This window comes from Gambusia affinis, linkage group LG08 (genome assembly GCF_019740435.1).
Source record: "Gambusia affinis linkage group LG08, SWU_Gaff_1.0, whole genome shotgun sequence".
Classification (NCBI taxonomy): Eukaryota; Metazoa; Chordata; class Actinopteri; order Cyprinodontiformes; family Poeciliidae; genus Gambusia; species Gambusia affinis.
This window is the reverse complement of record NC_057875.1, coordinates 21,265,156-21,282,017: the sequence shown is the minus strand read 5'-3', so window position 1 is coordinate 21,282,017 and position 16,862 is coordinate 21,265,156. Positions and strand designations below refer to the sequence as shown.

Sequence of the window (16,862 nt, the reverse complement as noted above, 5' to 3'; positions counted from 1 at the left end):
TGTTGATCTAAATAAGCTCCAGATCTATGAGACCCACAATAGTCGGAGGAAAAGTCTTAAATGTTTTTGATTGCTGAGCAGAGCTGCTCCGTCTGTCATTGGCTGGCGTTAAGCTCGTAATGCAGCACCCGTTTGGGCAGAGTAAAGACCCATCTCATTTTCTTCACTTGGCAAACAAGTGTAATCTGAGTGCAGTGAGACGCCCCTCACACGACCCCCAATTCCAATCTGTGATGCTACTCCCTAACCCGCCCACCCCCGAGTCCCAATGCTGACACTCGCATATTGTGGAGGAGGAGCAGCAAGTCATTTACTATGCAGCATATGCATCCTAATTCTCTCTATGGCTTCTGTCTGAGCAGGAGAGGGTGTGCGGGGGGTAATGGGGACGTGAGGGGGCTTCTGGCTTGCCTTCCGTCATGCATGAATATGAGTGCAGGAAAAATGAATCCGTGTATTATGTTTGGAGGAAAGTGAGGCGGCTTCTTGCCGAGTTGTGCACATAGTTGTTTTTCTCACGAAAACTAGCAGTGATATTGAATATTTTCACTATTTTTCATCATTCCCTAGTGTGTGAAATACCAAACGGTGCACTTTCGACCTTTTAAAATTTCTGGAATCTTCAGTGTGCGAATATTTGGCCTGCTCCCTCCTCAGGATGTTCATCTGGGAGGATGGCAGCCTGGAGATCCTTAACGTGACGCCCCAAGATGAGGGAAGGTACACCTGTTTTGCGGAGAACGACTGGGGAAAGGCCAACAGCACGCGCCCTCTGGTGGTCACAGGCAAGTTGCAGCCAATCTCAAACAAAGCTTAAAACAAGCAGCCCTCGGTTACCTTTGATGCTTCTTGGACGGTGGAGTTTGCTTTGACGGATCCCAATGTTAGCTGGCAATCAATCTCGTCTTTCTCAGTTCTACCAAAGAGGGCCGACCTCCAAATGTCAACTGATGTTAAATAACGGCCCACAGAGCAAAGTGACAGGATGCAGGCTTCTGCTGGATATTCACTCATTCCCCCAAGGCCACATTCATGAGGGAGTTGCTTTGGATCCATTGTGCAGGGACAGGGGATTAGGCCTTGCTGCTCTTTGAGAGGAAAACACAAATTCTTGGTTCAAGATCAGCCAAGTAATACGTGAAAATGAAAGATTGTAGTTATTTTGCCTGTCATTTATATAATTTGAGCTGTAAATCATCTACTTTGTTCACAGTCGAGATTCGGTGTTCCTGCATCCAAAGCTCTTTTCTGCCCTCTTCTGGAAATGTGTGTTTATTGCGCTTCAAAAAACATACAGTTCATACATGTAAATTACTTGGGTTTTTTTTGTGTGTGTGTTTGTTCTGCAAACCTTTTAATCATGTAAATAATTCATATTATTTATTAATTGTAGTTATTTGGGGGACCGTCTTTGATGCCTTGTTCCACAAGTACTCGTTTGTAGCTTGTGTTGGCACTAAAATTGTCAGAAATGAAGCTAATATACTTTAGAAAATGTTTTATTACACAACATCTGTTCGATAGATATGTGTGGTTGGGGGAAAAACACTGAGACTTGTAATATTAATTTTTATAGTTAGGAATGGAAACGGCTATCAGACAAGCATCCTGCCACATGCGTGTTTATGGGGTTCAGTTGATGCAGCTTCCCATTCTGTGATATTTAGGTGGACAGTCATCAAAAATAAAATTAATCAAAATATATGAAGAGAAACAGTTTTGCATCAAAATATAAAACATTAAATTGATCAGATTAAAAAAAAAAAAAAAAAGTGTTTAGAAGCAGTAAACATCTTACCTGAATTATGTTTTGTTTGTGAAATTTTAGAGAATTGTGATTATTAATATAACAAGGAAAGTGATGAGAAAATCAGATAACTCCCTTTTTAAAAGATTCATCATTGTTCAATGGAAGTACAAACAGCAGATCTGGAAGGTTCCTCATCTTTCATTGAGCCCAGGATTTTTTCTTAACAAATTCAATTTTCAATTTTTCATAGATTTTTAATATTGTTTTCTTTTTTTTTCAAAAGAAATTACAAATGACAGAAATATATATATTTTTAAACTTGCTTTTATTTCAACCGTCTGTACTCGGAGTTGACCCGGGTTCAAAGTTCAACTAAACAAGCTATAAAATAAGCTTGAAAAACCAGATGATTGGTCCTGGGTGGCCTGACATCACTACACATTGGTAAAAAAACAACAAAAAAACAAATCAACAGGTTTAACAGAAAATTGGATTCATGGATAAAATTGATTTATCGCCCACTCCTAGCAGTTCATGCTATCAAAACTGTTTCAGCTTTGAGATTTGATTCTTGCTTATTCTTGGCAATGATTTCTATTTTCCGTTTATTTCTCAAGAGTCCACAAAGATCACACTGGCTCCCTCGAACGCTGACGTTCACATTGGAGACAACACCTGGATGCAGTGTGCAGCATCGTATGACCCAATGGTGGACATCACCTTTGTCTGGACCCTGAATGGACAAGAAATTGATTTGGACAAAGATAACGCTCATTACGAAAGCACCCTGGTGAGCACTCGCCACAATCATTTTGCTTGTCTGTTTTCTCTTATTGGGACTAAACGTCGGTTCCTTCAAGTCAAGAATCCTGCTTTAAAGTCTGATGCTAGCGTTGTTTTCACTGGAATATCTGAAATGGAAAAGTACAGTCTATTTTAAGTGAACTTTATGGCTCCAAAATTAATCCCCCATACTTTCTTGAAAAGAGCATTGAGTCATCTCCGAGTTGTAATTATACCTGCCATTATGTCCTATCATGTGGACATGACCTCCTCTCTCCCTTTAAGTGCATTTCTTACCATAAACTGGTGGTTTCTCGTTTGTTTCTCCACTCGCTCAGCAACCACCAGATTACGACTGTGAATGATGATCTCCTATTTTTGTGAGCAGAAATTTTCCCTTTTTAAAAGGGGAGTTCAGTTTCACTTCTGTTTGTGTTGCTAGCAAAGCCAATTTCAGTTTTTAGTGGTTTCAGTGGTTCGGTTCTGTGGGATGATTTTGCTTTTATTTAGGTCGAGTGTTGACCTAATTATGCAACTAAGAAGAAAAAACAAAAAAAAAAAGGTGAAGTTTGGTGTAAATATCTTTAGATTTTTGGGCTGAAAAACCAAAATGCATCTGTCACTTTTTTCCCCCTTAGATCAATTTGTCAAAGTAATGAATTGTTTTCCTCGTGTTTGATGCAGAATGGAAGTTCAAACACTAAACTGCTCATCAAAAATGCTCAACTGAAACATGCTGGACGCTACACCTGCACTGCAAAAACCCATGTGGACAACACCTCCGCTTCAGCCCACCTGGTTGTCAGGGGTGAGTTGTGAGCCACTGGTGGAATTTCATTTAAAATGCCTGAAAACAGCTTCATCCATTGCACTTTTGATTTAGTAGTTTTAGTTTGCACAGGTTGTTGGGGTTTTTTTGAGTCACTGGATTTTGGTGAACAAGCAACATTTTTATGCATTTTTAGGTTTAAAACCTAAGCTGATGCTTTGGTGAACGTTTAGGTTAATTCTGTAGAGTTTATTTACGTCTGTAAATAATTTTTATTTGAGTTGTTTTGCTGCAGACTTTTCTACCTGAAGTTTTACTTCAATGAACCATTTGTAGTTTCCCCAAGCAGGATTAATAAGCTTTCTTACTTTAAAATCATAAGATGGTGTTTGGATAATCAACCTCAACATTTTTGAGACTGGAGCTGTAAAAAAAATGTTAACCCACTTTGGTCTTGATCCCCAAGAGACTGGCCATTAGCTTCAGTAAGAACCTTCAATTATTCTGGATCTGTGCTTAAAGAAAAAAAAAACCTACAAAATAATATACTGCACTTAAGATATTGCAATATTGTTTTAAAAAATTGCTTTTCATAAGATTTCTCCAAAGGGTTAGACATACAGAACAAAAGTTTGAATTTTAAACTTATAATGGAATAGTGTTCTAAATGTAAAGGCTTAAGTGTGAACATTATTTTAGAGATGAACTGAAAAGTGAATATATCAGAGATCTTGTTAAGCAACTGGGACGACAAAACTGCTCTACGGCTCATCAGCTACATTATTGTACAGTTCTCATCAAAGCAATTCAGAATGTTAATTATCATGAAGGAATCAAGTATATGCTTGTGTTTAAAAAGGAAAAAAAAATTAATCAGACACACTGACATTGCAAAACACTCTTTCTAGAAACAACTGAATCAGAATCTTTTTCGCCAACTCATCTGTTCATCTCTGAGATAACGTGTGATCAAACAAATGTTGGGAGCAGCGTTTTGTTTTCTGAGTTGCTACTGGAACCACAGTAGACCTGTTGGTAACAGCAACCTGACCTGACTTAGGAAAAAAGCATGGGAAATGTATTTTTTTATTATTATTATTATTATTAGGAACTGTGACACGTCGGTTGCAGAGTCACAGTAGCTGAATACACTGAAAGGGACACGAAATGCTTCTGTGACTGTAAAACATGTTTTGAAAACTGTCATCTCCCATCCGGTCTCTTTATGAATGAATCAAGTGTGATGTGATGTGATGAGGACACAATGACTCACGGAGTTCTGTCTTTCTTCACTTTATTTTGACAGACAGCTGCTGATTTTTATCACTTCGTAAGAGTACACACAAAATAAACACTGGCAACTTTCAGCGCTTTATCTCTCCTTTTGCTGCAAGTTCAGGTCCTGGACGATTCACCAAGCTTTGCTTTCTCTCTCCCCCCCACTCAACAACTGGGAGCCTGCCTTACTGCTCCTCTTCTCTGGTCATGAAACAAGCTCGGTCTTCCAGGACAAAGGCTTTCTGTAGATTTCCACTCAGGAATTCTAGCTGTGATCCAGAGTGCCAGTGATCCCCGCAGTGTCCTGGCTGGGCGGCTGTGGCTTTCACAGCGAGCGCTGACAGACGGCCAGGTGGACGCACAGCATCTGAGCGTGACGGTTCCCCAAACTGTAACCAAAGCAGACGTCCTGGGTCGCTCCTAATGGAAATCAAGCTGGCAGCCGATTCGTCAAGGCAAATGAGGAAATGCAGGGCCTATAAATGCAGTCGCATCCTTGGAGGTTTAACCATTTCCATTGCTTTTGCAAATCGATTATGTTCAACTAAATATGTTGTTGTCTGTAGAGTCTCTCCCATCTCTGGTGCAGAAGTTTGTAACTCTTTGAGCGTAGTCATGGTGACCTGGTGTCCTCTCTCACTATAGTCTCCTTCTTTTACAGCCACTCATCCAGGCAAATTTACACGTGGGTCATACTCCTTAAATGCCATGATGATGGGTTTAACTGAACTATAATGGATACTTAATGCCTTAGAGAGTTTTTTTGTATCCATCCCCTGACTTGTACTTTTTAACAACCTTTATTCCAATTTATTTGGAGTGTTCTTTTGTCTTCATGCTTCATGAATACTTATTGACAATCACTTGAGACCCAGTCACTGCACTCAGCTGATCCATTCCATTCATTTTGAGACAACTGGCACCATTTGATTGGGCCTCTGTTGAATTAGGTCACTCGCTTTAAAGGTGCCTGTGTTTATGCAACTGCTTATTTTATGTTAACCATTTTTATTTAACTGCCATTATTTTGGTAGAAATCAGTTTTTTTTGTAACATAAGGGTTTATTTTTGCAGACATTTTTTTTGTTAAAAAGTCAAATTTTGATAACAGTTGATTTGTTCAATAAATGAAAATGGTAAAACATCTGAGAGTGTGAGAACCTTTTTACAGGCGTTGTAAATATTGACAAGGCTTAATATCCTAAACTAAGTTATTTTCTTGTACATGTACAGAATGTAAATGCCTTTCCTTTCTTCGTGGCCCTATTGGGGCTGTTAAACAGTGAATATATTGTCTTTGCTTAGATAATTTTTTTTCTAATGGGGAACTTTGGCTTTCTCGGGCTGTGGATTGGGATTTGCAACCCAGACATTTTTTTTGGTTCCAATGGAAGAATTAAGAGTTGCATCAGGACCAAGAGAAACATTGGATTAAAAAGCCTTTGACTAAGTTTGAGTTAACATATTCCACTGCACTATAAAAACTTTTATGCCCTAAAGTCAATGCTTTTCTATTTCAAATGAAAAGGCTTGAAAATGTTAAAGGCTGTGATATGCTGTGCTTTATGAAAGTTTTGTTATTAATGTTTTTTTTGTTTTTTTTTTATGCATGTTAAATAGATCAGAGTTAATGCCAGGAATTTCCCTGAGAGACTGAAGCTCTCCCAGAATCATCACTCTTCCTGTCTGCAGTTTATTCACAGCTGTGTGATTCACCTTCGCTGGGCTTTTCTGCCACATCTGCACTTTCACCTGTGACTTTAACTTTTTAAACCTGCCTGTTAATCTCCTCTGATATGTTTACCCCAGGGCCCCCCGGCGCCCCAGGTGGAGTGCGAATAGTTGACAAATCGGACAAGAGCGTCACGCTGCAGTGGAGCCGTGGAGCAGACAACCACAGCCCCATCTCCAAATACACCATCCAGTACAGAGACGAGTTCTCGAAAGACGTCTGGAAAAACGCCACAACATGTGAGTAAGACATATGTGATAACGAGAATGTAGGATTTATGGCTTTTATTTTGATAGCAGCTTTCTTCTTGCCACTCTATCATTAAAACTTGCGTTGTGTATCACTAATAAAGAAGCTGTCAAAAAGATTCGCCCACCTGAGCTGTGGGTAACTGCAGCTCCTTCAGAGTTACCTCTGAACTGTCGGGCAGCACTGTTTTACTATTAAGTTCACAACTATCAATACTTTTATCTTGTTCTCTCACAAAAGTCCAGTAAGTTCAGAGTTTTGTTTACAACATGACAAATAAAAACTAACTTTTAAAAGATACTTCAACTGTCAATTTGATCAAAATGTTGTGATTTTTATTTATTTATTTATTTATTTTTTTGTAGCTCCTGCTGATGTTGAGGGGAATGCAGAATCAGCCAAAGTGGTGGATTTGTTCCCCTGGACAGAATATGAGTTCAGGGTCACGGCCACCAACACTCTGGGGACAGGAGAGCCAAGCAGGCCGTCGAGCAAAGAGAAAACCCTGGAATCGGGTAGGACCACGTCCAGATTTTTAGATCCATTTACTGTCGTTTACACAACTGGAAAGTAAACTGTTTGCAGTAAAGTTAAAGAAACTGAGTTACTACAATCCAGCTCTCCATTTGTTAGTTACACCTTGTCTTTCTGTTGTTGCCTGCTTGAATATACAAAGTATCACTGCAGAAGTGAATCAGCAGTATTGACATCAGGCTCACCACATGAGCCTTTACAAATAAGCACTTTGGTGAAACTTGACACTGGAATTCAGACCTGCTATGACCTCTTTAAAAAAATAATCTCTAAATGAAGGTGAGCTCTGGCTGGCAGCCTTCCTATGAGTAGATTAAGGATTGTGTTTGACGCAGTAGCAGATATTGATACTGTGTTTGTCGAGGAAATATGTCTCATTCGTAAATCCAGAGCTAGGTTGCAGGCCGTGTGGGTTTGGCTTTGTTTTTTGTGGATACATAGTATGTGGGCTCAAAGTTTTGCCACTGCTGTTTTATTGTAGTTCCTGTGGTGGCGCCCTCAGATGTCGGCGGGGGCGGCGGGGCCAGCAGAGAGCTGACCATCACATGGACGGTAGGTCAGCTGTTTCCAACCTAGAAATCTCTTTGTAAGAGCTGACGAGGCATTTTCTATTCGGTCAGTTTGGAGTAGCGGCTGTATATTTTACTCAATACGTACCTAGAGCTTGTAACAGTCAAGACACTAGTCTCTATATTGTGCTTTTCATACTTAATATTTTTAAAAAATCACTAATTGAAGGCTTAGTAAAACTCAAACTGTGTTTTAGAGACTCTGTTTGGCGATGTTTCATCCTGTTCAGATTCAATCAGTTCCAGTAGTAGAAGTAGCAACTTCAGCTGCAGTGTATATTTGCATTTGTTCACAACACCTTAAATCGTGTCTGACTGTTATTTTTTTCACTGAAAGCCTGCCACAAAAACAATTAAAACATCTTTAATCCTGACTGAGTGTTGTCAGCCAGATCGTTAGATCGATACTCATCAGTCTAGTTCATCAATACAACCTAGCAACTCAAGAATTGCTTCCATTAAACCCTCAAAATAAAAGTACCCAACATATAAAAGGGGTTATTCACATCTGGGGTTCTTAATAACAGCTTATTTCAACAGATGAAGTCAGAACCTCCCAACACAGTCTATATTTTACAAGAACTACCCGACCAATAGTTATTACACCTCTAGTCATTATTTTTATGTTTGACCATTTGGTAACGGCTTCGTGCTTTGGCCTCTTCTCCTTCAATTCTGGAAACCCTAATATTTGGCAGAGTTTTATTTTGTAAACCACTGAGTCCGATTTTTCTTTTAAGTATAAAAAAAAGGCTTTGCATTAGTTGTAGATGTTTTTAGAGATCTTTGTTCTGGATTCTGATAAAAAGAAGTTCTGTCGCATTGTAAATCTGAGCTCTAATAGTTGAGTTCAATGCTTCTGATATTAAAACCTTGGAAAAATAGATGGACGGAACACCAAGGGGTCTTACTAGACTTTGAGAAAGCAAAATATAACATTATTTTATTTCTTAGCGGTTGTTGCCTGGTTAAAAAACTCAAATTAAAAACTCTATATTTCTGATCACTTCTGTTCTCTTTCTGTATTTGTGTTTAGCCAGTGCAGCCACAGTACTATTATGGACCTAACTTTGGCTACATTGTGGCCTTTAAACCCCATGAAGAAAAACAGTGGAACAGGGTGGCAGTACCGGGCCCTGAGGCCAAGCACTATGTTCACAAAGACCCCAACCTGGCTCCTATGACACAGTTCGAAGTCAAAGTTAAAGCCTTCAACAGAGAAGGAGAAGGACCCTACAGCTTAACAACCATCATTTACTCTTCACAGGATGGTAAGTCATGGCTCTCACTGCAACTTGCAATAAGAGAAAACATGAAAAAGTGATTTGCAAAGCAATGAGTTGAGTGAGAACCAGAAACTGCTTTCTAGTCTGTCAACCCTGCTCTATAGAGTGAGACCTTTTTTGAGGGTGGGGGGTTCTCATGTTTGGTGAGGAATTTAAATGCACACTGAAAGTGAAACCCTCCCCCCACCTTTCGTTGGAGGCGGATTATAATGATCCTTGCGGCGTGAACGAGAAGGCTGATCATTTGAGCAGGGATGTGAAATGTTTGGATCAGTTATTAGCTTTCAGTGACAGGAACTCGAGATAACCACTGGCATTGCAGACGTGATAACTTCCTGCCTTCCAGCCAGCATAGACATTCTCAGGAAGCGCCTGCCTTTGGAGGAAGTGCATATGACTGTAAAGTCATCCTGACAAAGGGCTTTTCCTCCAGATTATGTGTATGTATAGGAAAAGTGCTTGTGCGGTATTCTGTGCAGTATCTAAAGTGTTATTGGTTCAATCCCCAGTGGAACCATGTAGCACTTTAGGCCCTAAACAGGACTCTTCATAGCATCAGCTAAAAATTATATCAAGCCAAATAGCATTCTCAAATTGAAAGCAAAAGTATCTAGTTTGACAATTGGGATTTATTTTCATTCAGTATTTGTACAGGATTTTCATTAAAGGTACAATAAATAATTTCATTCTGATTACTAACCACCAATTAGTTGTTGTTTTTTTTTGGTGATTTTATTTTATTTCCATCAATATGATATATTTTTAAAGATATTTTTTTTCTGTTATGTTTTTAGAAGGTACAAAATCTTAAAAATACTATGAAATGTTTTAAAAATGTAAATGTTATTATGTAGTTACAAGGGCACAAAAAGTAATTTGGATTGCAAATGTTGAACTCTGGTCCATTTACTGTACAGTCTGATAATCTTCACAAGGAATGTAATTTTATGCGTGGGAAAAAAAAAAAAAAATTCCATAATTAAATATTAAATTCTTTATTTAGAAATGTTTTCATATCTAATTTATGTTGACCTTCACATTTTATTTAGAAAGCAACGTTTCCTCTTTGAATAAAAATAATAAAAGTTGAGCATGAAATGTTTGATTTCAAATTATTTTGGAAACTTTAAATAGTTGACTCTGAGCTGCTCAAATCTTTTTTTTTTTTTTCATGCTCTCATTAATCATCTTTCATCATGACATGTTTCTTCTGTGACTGTTACATTTGACAACTTTTGCATTCTCCCACTTTAGCTCCATCTGAACCTCCAGTGATTCTTGAAGCGAAAGCACTTTCTGCCACAGCAGCCTCCGTCTCCTGGATGCTTCTGTCAGAGAATAATACCGATGGATACCAGGTCAGTAAAAAAAAGAAAACTCCATTTTGGTATTGTGCATTCAAAATATTATTAGACTATTATTATTATTATTATTATTATTATTATTATTATTATTATTATTATTATTATTATTATTATTATTATTATTATTATTATTATTATTATTATTATTATTATTATTAGGTGTAATCTCCGCATAAACAGGCGTATTGCTTTTGAATTGGATGCAGACGCTTAATTCAGCCAGAGTGTGAAAGGAATTGATTTTGTGACATTTTGTCAAACAGTAAGTTATTCCATGCATTTTGTGTAAAGAAAATTTGTTTACAAATAATGATTTGATATTACCCTGAAACAAAACACAAAATCAACACAGAGTTAACATTTTAAACTGTTTCACTCTCAAAAGCAATGAGTGCAGCTCTTTCATAACTGTAAATAGTCTGTATATAGAGATGTGTGAGATCAGTCACATTAATGAAAGACTTGTCTCTGTATCATATATTTTATATTAAATCGAGCATGTTCTTTTAGGGACAGAGGTTAAAAGGTTAAAAAGTTAGCAACGATGCAGTTCTCTGTTCAATCTTCCTCTCTGCTAAAATTCTTGCACTCTCTGTTGCTCTTACAGCCTCAACAAACTGTTGAAGATCGTTTCCATTTAAATACCTTTTCTACTTTTTCTGACTTCATTTCAAAACCCTCTGATTCTAAAAATGGAAGAAAAATATCTTTGAGTTTTCTTAATTTTGTTACCACATCCACATCAAAAAGTGTTGCCAGTGCAATCAGCCAGCATGTAGTATAGTGTTTACAAAATAGAAAAAGGATCGCATCGCTTCTCTGAAATATGTTGTTGGGTTTTTTTTCCCCCCAATGAATTATTATCGGAAGAACTTATTGTCTTGGTTGCCATAGGTGAAGTACTGGAGACCTAATGAAGACAGTGAAGGTGGAGCCCTCTGGGTCGGGGTGTCAGGGAAGGAAAACCACACCAGGCTGGAGGGTCTGAAGCCCAGCTCAGAGTACATGATTGAGATTCGAGGCTACAACTCTGCGGGATACGGACCACCCAGCAACCACATCAAGATCCACACCAAGAAACCCCGTACGTTTTAACATCGACTCCTGATCTAAGTAAACACAGATTTAGATGAGTGTTTATTTAGGTATAAAGTGTCTAAATAAACACAACAAATGAGAACGTTCTTTGATTTGACCTGGAATTGCTCTAATTAACTTGACCAGCTCCGGATCGACCTCCGAAGATATTAGATGCAAAGATAAAAGGCGGGTATGTGAATGTTGCCTGGGAACCAGTGGTACCGCTTTCTAATGAATCCCTAATAGAAAACTACAAGGTAAGAAACAACTTGATGCGTTCTCATTTCTGGGATGAAAGACTGAAACCTCTCGGGCCTGGATGCTTTTTATTTACGCTTGTTGCATTTACACCCAGGTCCTGTACAAGCAGAAAGGCATGCCAACAGGCACGCTGTACTCAACCAACAAGCGCTCCATAGAGCTTCCCCTGCGCACAGATGGGGAATATGTGGTGGAAGTCCGCGCGCACACAGAGGGAGGAGACGGCGCTGTGGCTCAAATCAGCGCCCCACCTGGAAACAGCCAGACCCGGGGTCGCACTCAGAACTACAGTACGTCTCTGTTGTCGATTATCGTCCAACACTTACAAGAACTTATTTATATCTTTTGAACTTCCAGAGAATATGTGTTAATGTCCCAAAGATTCAAGAAAAAAAAAATAGAAAAAAAAGGGAAACGAGGCTTCCCTTAATTTGATCAGTGAGCTCGCTGATCAAATTAAATGTATTGATAGAGCGCAATCTCCTTCGGGAAATCTCACACCGTCTTGACGCAGATTAAGTTTAGCACCAGTGGAATACAGATAAAGGCTTTAGTCATCAAGTGACATTTTAAATCTACACTGTTGAGGTAAAACAATGCCTCTATTCAATCCGGTCTAGCATCAGCTTGTGAGATTATACTGGGCTTAAAGTCAGCATTAAGTTATCATTAGTCAAAGCCGGGGAGGGATCCCGTGGGGGCCGAGTTGAGCTGTCACTTCTGCTTTCATATCTTAGATTGGAGGGATGAGATGGTCTGTGGCTAAAGCCTCGACGGCCCCCTGACTGATCTGCTCGCTGCATGGGTGACCGGCTGGCAGGCCGCCCGAACAGAGGAGAACTTAAGCCTCTGTAATTGATCTTGATGAGAAGAGGAAACCCCTCCTGTGGTTCTCCTCCCTCCTTATCATTCAGACCCAGACTCCACCTGACAGCTTGATTTCACAGACTCGGGAATTTAAGTCGTGATGGATTTCGAATGCGAGGAACTGACGAAAACAGAGCTCTCTAGGGTCATCTCAGTCCTCTCAATTTTGTAATTTGACGAACGTGGTCAGAGAGAGATGAACTCTAAACGTAGCGCTTCTGATGTGATGACACTCTGTGGCCAAATGCATACGATATTCAGCCATTGTTTGGTTGTTATGTGGTTTGCCCACAGTGAAAGACGGGTCAAAATATCTGCTGGTGTAGTGTGTTTGGACAACCTTCCAACCATACGTCTGTCAGGGACATTGCTGTTCCACACTGCTTAGGTTGTCCCTCAGCAAATTGGACCTTGATCCAACACGTTTAGTTGTTTAATCAAGAGAGTTTCTTCATACATACGTTGCTTCTTCGGTTTACTTCTTGTATTTTCTTTTGGGTTGAAGTCTGAGCCACGAGAGGCTCATTCTAAAAGCTTGATGTTAACCTGCTTTTTAAATTTTATGTGTCTTTGTGGTCATTGTGCTGGTGGAACCGCCAATTTTCTTTAAGTTTCCGCCGTCCGATCCAAAATGTCATGCTTAAAACAAAGGAAATTTGCTACTGTGTTAAGGGATAACAAAACAAGCACCTTTATTTAAAACAGCAGGATTGGATAAAGTACAAATTGCACTCTGAGCACTCTTCAAAATTTGTTGTTGTTTTTTTTTTAGATGATTTTGATGCATCAACGGGACATTTAGGTAGCAGATTTTATTTTTATTATTATTATTGTTATTTTCCATCAATTTAGGCTTTAATTCTGCTTTTATTTGCCTCTATTCATCTGTTGCAGGTGGAGCAATCATGTCCTCTTCCTCTCTCAACGTCCTCCCAATGCTCCTCGTGGCTCTCCTCCTTCTGAACCTCTGAATGTAGCGCCGTCTTTGTCTTCTCTGAGTTGGGATGAAGACTGGCTGTGATTGCTAAAGGTTTACACCTGTAAAGGATCTGAGACTCTTTCCACAATATTCTAATCCGGAGTGTCACATTCCAGCTCTTCCCCTAAGGGAATTGTTTGTGGGAAATGGATATGGAAATGGATTAACAATTGGAAAATGGACAAAGGTTTTCCTTATTTATCCACTAAAGGCCTCTCTGAAGGAATCTCAAAGGAGTTCTGTCAACTTAAAATGCCTTACGTAAATGATTACTCTTGTCTTTCACAGTGATTTGTTTCCAAATGGGTCAGGACCGAAATTTAGATTTGCGTATGTTGTTTCTTCTCTTTTGTTCCCTCCCCTCCTCTGTTTCACATCTCAAACCAGACTTTTGTGATATAAAAATGCTGCATTTCATTTTCTTACCCCTTTTTAACTGTTGTGTTTTCAGTTCATTCCCTTACAAAAGGTCAACAACTGGCTGTGAAGGGCAGGTGTATGCGTTTTTAAAAAATAAAAAAAATGTCTTTTTTTTTGCCCCCTCATTTTCAGTTCAGTGACTTTTTTTTTAATAATCACTGTCTTACAGCGATACAGTCAAAGCAATCTCAGACGCTTGTATTGTGGATTTTATTCAGAGAAAGCACAAATTATTTCATGCAAAATTAATATATTGGATCATTGATATTGTATTGTTAGACTAAATTTACTTTGCTGTATTTATAAAACACGAAGGGTCACAGCTTCTGATTTAGAACATCGCATAAACTCTGGTAATCCCAATTCCAAAGAATGAACATTATTGCTACATGGAAGTAAAATAATAAAAATAAATAAATAAATACATGCAGTTATCGCCCCAGAAACAGGAAATGTGTTTAAATGTACAGTTTTAAATGCATATCATCATCCGACACTGATTATTTCTAGCTATACTGGTCCAACTGTGCAGTGATCTCAGATTTGTCAGAAATGTTGGCTAACATTGAGAAAGATGACTGAGAAAAACTAAAGAAAACAAACAAAAAATATATATATCTGAATCTACTTTGTTTTGACTGTATCATTAGATCCTCAGTGGTGCCAGCTGTTGCTTTGTAAAGAATGTTAGCACTTCATTTAATGTAAGCAATTTCATTTCATGTCGCTCATCGTCGGCTAATAATGGTAAAAGTGAAACAGTAGCGCACCTCATGCCCTTCTGTAAATGTGCAATGATTGATAGAACTGTGGCAACTTCATGTTTTCTAACAGGACTCTTTGCCGAGCTTCTGTAACAGGAGTCTTATTTAATGCATTTTTAATTATCTGATATAAGCAAAAGGTAAGCAAAGCCATCTCTATCAGCGGTAAGAGCTCATCCGAAGCTCAAGACGTTGTTTTAAATGCATTAGTTTAGTGTTTTTATTAACATATGATCAGAGTTTTATGGACATTACCGCTTGTCTTTTTTATTGTTATATTTGTACGTTTTGACCCGAGTCCGGTTGGTCAAATTTTAAAGTTTATGTCCCTCAAATGGAGGAACAAATGCTGCATTTTGAGTTCCTCTGAATCATTTTGTTGTATGACAGATGCTGGTCATGCTTCTACATTGTGACAGTGTCGGTGTCCACCACAAAGTGCATTTTCCTGGTTTTCTCTTCATGCCACAATTCATTAAAGTAAAAAAGAAAAAAAAAAAAAACAATTGCCAAATGCATGAATGCCTTGAACTTCTACATTTTGGACGGGGCTGTGGCTCCGCATACTACCATGCATGAGATTGGAGACAGCGTATCAACATCGTGGAAACTTTTGAAACTATTGTAAAACATTCCAATCCCGAGTGGCATCCCTTTACGTCAGAGACCGTAGAGATCTTAGACTAAAATGTGCATTAGCTGCTAAGCTTCAATAGACCAGTCATCTTGTCTGAGGCCCTTAGGTGAAGTCATTTAGTCCTTTAGAGAAAATGTAAACTGACTAAAGGCATGTCACTCTGCTGACTAACGGTCCTGCAGTCCCCTGCATACTTAATGCTTGGAGTTTTGGTTGCATTATTGGTGGTTCTGGCAGCATGTGTGGCTGTCTGCTGGAAATTAATACTTTGATATGAATGGCATATATGAGGGATGAAATAAAAAGCTCTCATTGACTGGACAAGGAACAATAAAGGTGTAGTTAACTATATTGTGGTAGTGGTGTTTTTGTGTCTTGTGAATACAAACAATTTACTTGCATTGGCATTTTTAAGTTTACAATTTTAGAGTAAAGAACAATCGCCAGAGAAGCCACTGAAGTAACGGTAAATGACATAGAGGAAAATTGGTTGTCCAGCAGGGAGTGGAAGAGAAAGAGGAGCTCAAATACGAAGGGAGAGGTGAAAATGTCAGAGGAGCTAATCACAGGAAACTGGATGCAGCAGGGAGGTGGAGGCAAGTGAGGCATCATGGTTGGTTGAGGGTAAGGTGAAGAATATACAAAGCAAGGATATAAGGAAAAAAGGGGGAAGGAAACCTGAAAACGTAAACAGAAGGAAATACTGATATAAAGAAACAAATTCAAAGCACAAACAATGTGGAAAAAAATTACTTACATAAAAGACTGAAATGGCAAGATGTCATGAAGTAAGCAATAAAGAAAAAAATCAAAACTGAAGCAACAAATAAACTAAGTCCAAACAGCTGTGGAACAGAACATAATTACACTCCTGGACCAAAACAAAATGATAGCAAAAGCTGTTGTCAAGGGTCTTTTCTAAAAAAGTATTGCTTGCCATCAGGGGCGCCGCCAGGAATGTATTTGCCCCCCACGCCACGCAGCTGCTGTTGCAATTTTTTGAGTCTCTATGATCCATAAAAAGCACCACAATTTTAAAAGCTTGCAACTGCCTTGCTTTCTTTTTTCCAAACCTGATACTAGCACAATATTTACAGCTCATGAATTTTACATCCAACATTCCACAAACAGCATGCAAGTAGGTTGCTTAAATTTTGTCTATTAGTTTTTGATTACTGAAATGTCTCACCCCACGTCCAACAGTCACAGGCAACGTGCAAAATACACATAAAGCAATCCAGACTTCTCAAAAAAATGCTATGTAGGTGCATTTTATTCAAGCTGCAGTATAGAAATGAATGAATGGCTTCAACTTAAACAAAATTCTTATTTCCATTTCCGTCCAGAGATTCACTAAATAAAGAAAATGCATGCAATGCATAAAGAGCATTTAATTATAGTTTGAACCAAATAAACTGTTATAAATCATTTATAAAACTAAATTAAACAAACAAAAGCAGAACTGAAGTAAAAACCAACAAACAAGAGAAAAAAATGAAGCATGAAATGGGGTCTGTTTACGAATTGAATAACTTTCAAA

The 16,862-nt window shown here is 38.6% G+C and overlaps 1 protein-coding gene across 4 annotated transcripts in view; it reads left to right on the top strand.

Annotated features, from left to right (window-relative positions):
• cntn1a (contactin 1a) overlaps positions 1-15,673 on the top strand; it is a 71,204-nt gene extending 55,531 nt beyond the window's left edge. For 3 of the 4 annotated variants that reach the window (XM_044124157.1, XM_044124155.1, XM_044124156.1), the window contains exons 13-25: positions 658-785; positions 2,368-2,540; positions 3,218-3,341; positions 6,390-6,551; positions 6,927-7,076; positions 7,577-7,647; positions 8,701-8,935; positions 10,205-10,308; positions 11,209-11,398; positions 11,539-11,651; positions 11,750-11,945; positions 13,295-13,324; positions 13,417-15,673. In XM_044124157.1, coding sequence (XP_043980092.1) covers positions 658-785; positions 2,368-2,540; positions 3,218-3,341; positions 6,390-6,551; positions 6,927-7,076; positions 7,577-7,647; positions 8,701-8,935; positions 10,205-10,308; positions 11,209-11,398; positions 11,539-11,651; positions 11,750-11,945; positions 13,295-13,324; positions 13,417-13,493 — 1,753 coding nt within the window. In that variant the 3' untranslated portion in view covers positions 13,494-15,673. The remainder of the gene's footprint in view (positions 1-657; positions 786-2,367; positions 2,541-3,217; positions 3,342-6,389; positions 6,552-6,926; positions 7,077-7,576; positions 7,648-8,700; positions 8,936-10,204; positions 10,309-11,208; positions 11,399-11,538; positions 11,652-11,749; positions 11,946-13,294; positions 13,325-13,416) is intronic. The other variant, XM_044124158.1, reaches the window with a different exon arrangement.
• Positions 15,674-16,862: the final 1,189 nt, after the last annotated feature.